Raw genomic sequence first — 3,191 nt, forward strand, 5'->3', positions numbered from 1 at the left:
GGAGCAGCGTGGGCGCCCCGGGCGCGCTGCTCGTGGCCACGCGCTCCCCGCGCAGCGCCCTGCGCCTCGACTGGCGCCGCCTGCTCTCGCCCGCGCCCGCCGGCGCCGTCTGGATCGAGCCCCGCGACAGCGTCCTGCACGCCAGCGCCGTCGTCTTCACCAAGGTCGCGGCCACGCCGAGGCGTCCGGGCCGGCCAGCGCCGCCCCCGCTCGTTCCGTGACACCCCCTTCTCCCGCCCCGCCAGGTGTTTGAGTCCCGCGAGGCCGGCGGCGCCGCCGCGGAGCTTTTCTACCCGCCCTACGACCTGTCCCGCTTCTCGTGGGGCAGCGTCAACGGCACCCTGAACCGCACGGCACTCACGGCCGAGTTCCGGGGCGGCCCCGCCGGGGAGCCCGGTGGTGGCTTCGCCAACGGCAGCCTGGCCTTCCGGGTACGTCCCGGGGGTCTCGCTGCGCTCGGCGGCGCGCAGCCCCCTGTCCCGGCCGACGTCCCAGAGGGACGCGGGGGATCCCGGCGTCCCAGCGCCCGCCGCTCTGCCCGTGTCCCCCCAGGTGACAGCCTACGAGGCCGACGGCCGCGACGGGGCCCTGCCGCGGCTCCTGCACACGGCCAACAGCTCCAAGGTGGAGTTCGTGCTGGCCGGGGTGGCGCCGCGCGGCAACGGCTCCCGCTTCGTGCTGGAGGTGGCCACGGTGGAGGAGGCCGGGGCGGCGCGGCGGCTGCGCTCCGCGCGCTCCATCGACGACGAATACACCCCCACCATCTTCGAGGTGCGCGCGGGGCGAGCGCGGCGCCCGGCCGCGAGCACCCGCTGCTCCTGGTGGGGCCCGGGCGCCCTGCGGCTCCGCGAGGCTCCCCTCCCGCTCCCAGACGCTGTCGCTGGCCGCCGAGGCGCCCGGCGCCGTCCTCAGCTTCCTGCAGTGGAAGGCAACGGCCTACGGCTCGCGGAGCCCGCGGCGCGAGGACGGCATCCGGTGCCGGGCGCACGAGCTGCACGCGGCCAACTGCTCCCTGCCGCCCTCCGCCATCGTCCGCGGCTACTTCGGCGACCGCCCGGCCGGCGCCTGCTCCGTCAGCGCCCTCAACATCTCCTTCGGCGGCGAGGACGGCGACGTCTACCAGGAGAAGCGCTACCTGAGCTGGTGAGGGCGCGGGGACCGAGCCGTCCCCCCGCGCTCCGTGTCCCCCCGCGCTCCGTGTCTCCCCGCGCTCCGTGTCCCCACGCGCCGCATCCCGCCGTTCCCGCAGGTCGGCGCTGCTGGGCTTCGGGCAGCCGCCCGCGGACTCCTTCTCGCCCCTCGTGGTGGCCATCGTGGCCGTGGCGCTGGGCACCCCCGCGGCGCTGCTGCTGCTGGGCGGCCTCGCCGTCCTGCTCGCCCGGCGCCGGCGCTACTCCGAGTACGAGCCCATCAACTGAGCGGGGCTGCCGGCCGGGACACGGGAACACGGGGCTCCTGCACCTGCACCTCGGACTCTGCCCCCTTTACGTCACCCTTGGAGGGGACCGGAGCAACGCTCACTGCTGTCACCTGCGTCACAGCCCTCTGTCCCGCTCCCTCCTGCTGTCCGGAGCCTGGAGCGGGTCCCTCTTCTCCCTCTTTTCCTTACTTGCTCGCTGGGAAGTGACTGGAGGAGCTGGGGACTGCTCTGCACGGAGGGAAAGGGTTTTGTTTCCGCTGTCCCGAGGGACTGAACCACTGCTGGCCTCCCGCGCGGGGCTGCAGCACGGAGCGGGGCTGGGTGCCCATGGGCTCCGTGCCGGGAGCCGCTCGGCGCCTCGGGACACGCTGGCTTTGGGGCTTCTCAACCACTGAAGGTCTTGGACCAAATAAAAGGGATTTCTAGGAGCGGTTTCCTGTGGGAGCATGGCGCTGGGGGAGCAGTCGCCGCTGTTAAAGGAAGTGGCAGCCGGGAAGGAGCCAGTTCCCTTTTCCTGGGCACCAGGCCCAGGGAGGCTGCCGCCCTCCTGGGACGGAGCGGGAGGTTCCTCCGGCCCGGGGGGCAGAGCCGGGATGTGCGGCCGGCCACGGGATCCGCTCCGGCCACGGGTCCTGCTCCCGGCCAGCGAGCCCTCTGCCTGCTCCCTCCCCGTCAGCGCTCCCCGGTTTGGAGGTGACCGGTTTGGAGGTTTGGAGGAGCGGGGCCGGTGCCGTGGGCAGCATCAGCTCCTCTCGCCCACCTTGGAAGCGGCCTGGGGCTGGATGTGGGATCAAAGCTGCGTGTGCTCGTAGCGGCGGCCGCAGCGGGAATGTTTATTGGACACAGGCAGCTCCCGAGGGACCTTCGCTCCCCTCCTGCTCCCCGTCCCTGCGGCGGGTCCGGCTGCGCCGGGTTCCACCCGCCCTGCAGCGGGAAGGTGCCGGGCCCCGTCCCGGCCCCGTCTGCCTGCAGGGCCCGTCGTGGGGCCGCCGCAGAGCCCCCTCAGCCCCAGAAGCGGAGCCTGGCGCCGTCCTTGGCGGGGCCCGCGGCCCTGGCGCCCGCCACGGCCAGCAGGTTGTCGGGCTCCAGCACGAACATCCCGTACAGGTTGCAGAGCAGCATGGCCAGCAGCGGCACGAAGGTCAGGCCGAAGCCGAAGGCGCGGAAGGAGCGGCCCACGGCGTAGAGCAGCCAGTAGACGAGGCTGGAGGCGGGAGGCACGTCGGGACGTGACCCCTGCTCCCGCTGTGCCAAGGGGTATTCCCAGCGCAGGGAATTCCCTGGGATCGCCAGACCCAGGTCCGTCCCTCTGGGAACCTCCGGGGGAGGGAGACGAGGCTGCCGTGCGGAGGGCGAGGAGCCGCTTACCGGGAGATGGCGAAGAGCCCCGTGAGCAGCGGGACGAGCTTGAGGGCCTCCTGCGGCAGGTAGGTGGCCAGCACAGCCATGTTGAAGAAGTAGAGGATGAAGAGGTGGACGGACTGGGCCACGTAGGCGCGGTGCATGTGGACCTCGCGCCGCAGCTCCGCGCAGGGCTGCCGCGCCGCCGAGCAGAGGCGCGAGAGGCCGTGGACGAGCATCCCTGCGGGGCGGGAGCGGCTGAGCGGGCGGCCGGCGCGGGACGGGGCGTGATGGGAGCCGGGATGGGATGGGGCGCAATGGGAGCTGGGATGGGATGGGGCGCAATGGGAGCTGGGACGGGATGGGGCGCAATGGGAGCCGGGATGGGATGGGGCGCAATAGGAGCCGGGATGGGGGTGCGATGGGAGCC

The 3,191-nt window shown here is 73.2% G+C and overlaps 2 protein-coding genes across 2 annotated transcripts in view; one reads left to right on the forward strand and one right to left on the reverse strand.

The window, feature by feature from the left end:
- GLMP (glycosylated lysosomal membrane protein) overlaps nucleotides 1–1,848 on the forward strand; it is a 2,437-nt gene extending 589 nt beyond the window's left edge. Inside the window, exons 2-6 of the mRNA XM_026046653.1 lie at nucleotides 8–164; nucleotides 246–431; nucleotides 553–771; nucleotides 872–1,143; nucleotides 1,250–1,848. Of these exons, the coding sequence (XP_025902438.1) occupies nucleotides 8–164; nucleotides 246–431; nucleotides 553–771; nucleotides 872–1,143; nucleotides 1,250–1,418 (1,003 nt within the window). The 3' untranslated portion in view covers nucleotides 1,419–1,848. The remainder of the gene's footprint in view (nucleotides 1–7; nucleotides 165–245; nucleotides 432–552; nucleotides 772–871; nucleotides 1,144–1,249) is intronic.
- A 536-nt stretch (nucleotides 1,849–2,384) lies between these two features.
- TMEM79 (transmembrane protein 79) lies at nucleotides 2,385–3,000 on the reverse strand. Its single transcript, XM_026046675.1, has 2 exons — nucleotides 2,789–3,000; nucleotides 2,385–2,624 (listed from the first exon to the last, which is right to left on the reverse strand). The coding sequence occupies exons 1-2, from the start codon at nucleotides 2,998–3,000 to the stop codon at nucleotides 2,423–2,425; spliced, it is 414 nt and encodes a 137-aa protein (XP_025902460.1). The 3' UTR covers nucleotides 2,385–2,422.
- Nucleotides 3,001–3,191: the final 191 nt, after the last annotated feature.

Source organism: Nothoprocta perdicaria, unplaced genomic scaffold, assembly GCF_003342845.1.
Source record: "Nothoprocta perdicaria isolate Ctin4 unplaced genomic scaffold, notPer1 scaffold_451, whole genome shotgun sequence".
NCBI classification, from domain to species: Eukaryota; Metazoa; Chordata; class Aves; order Tinamiformes; family Tinamidae; genus Nothoprocta; species Nothoprocta perdicaria.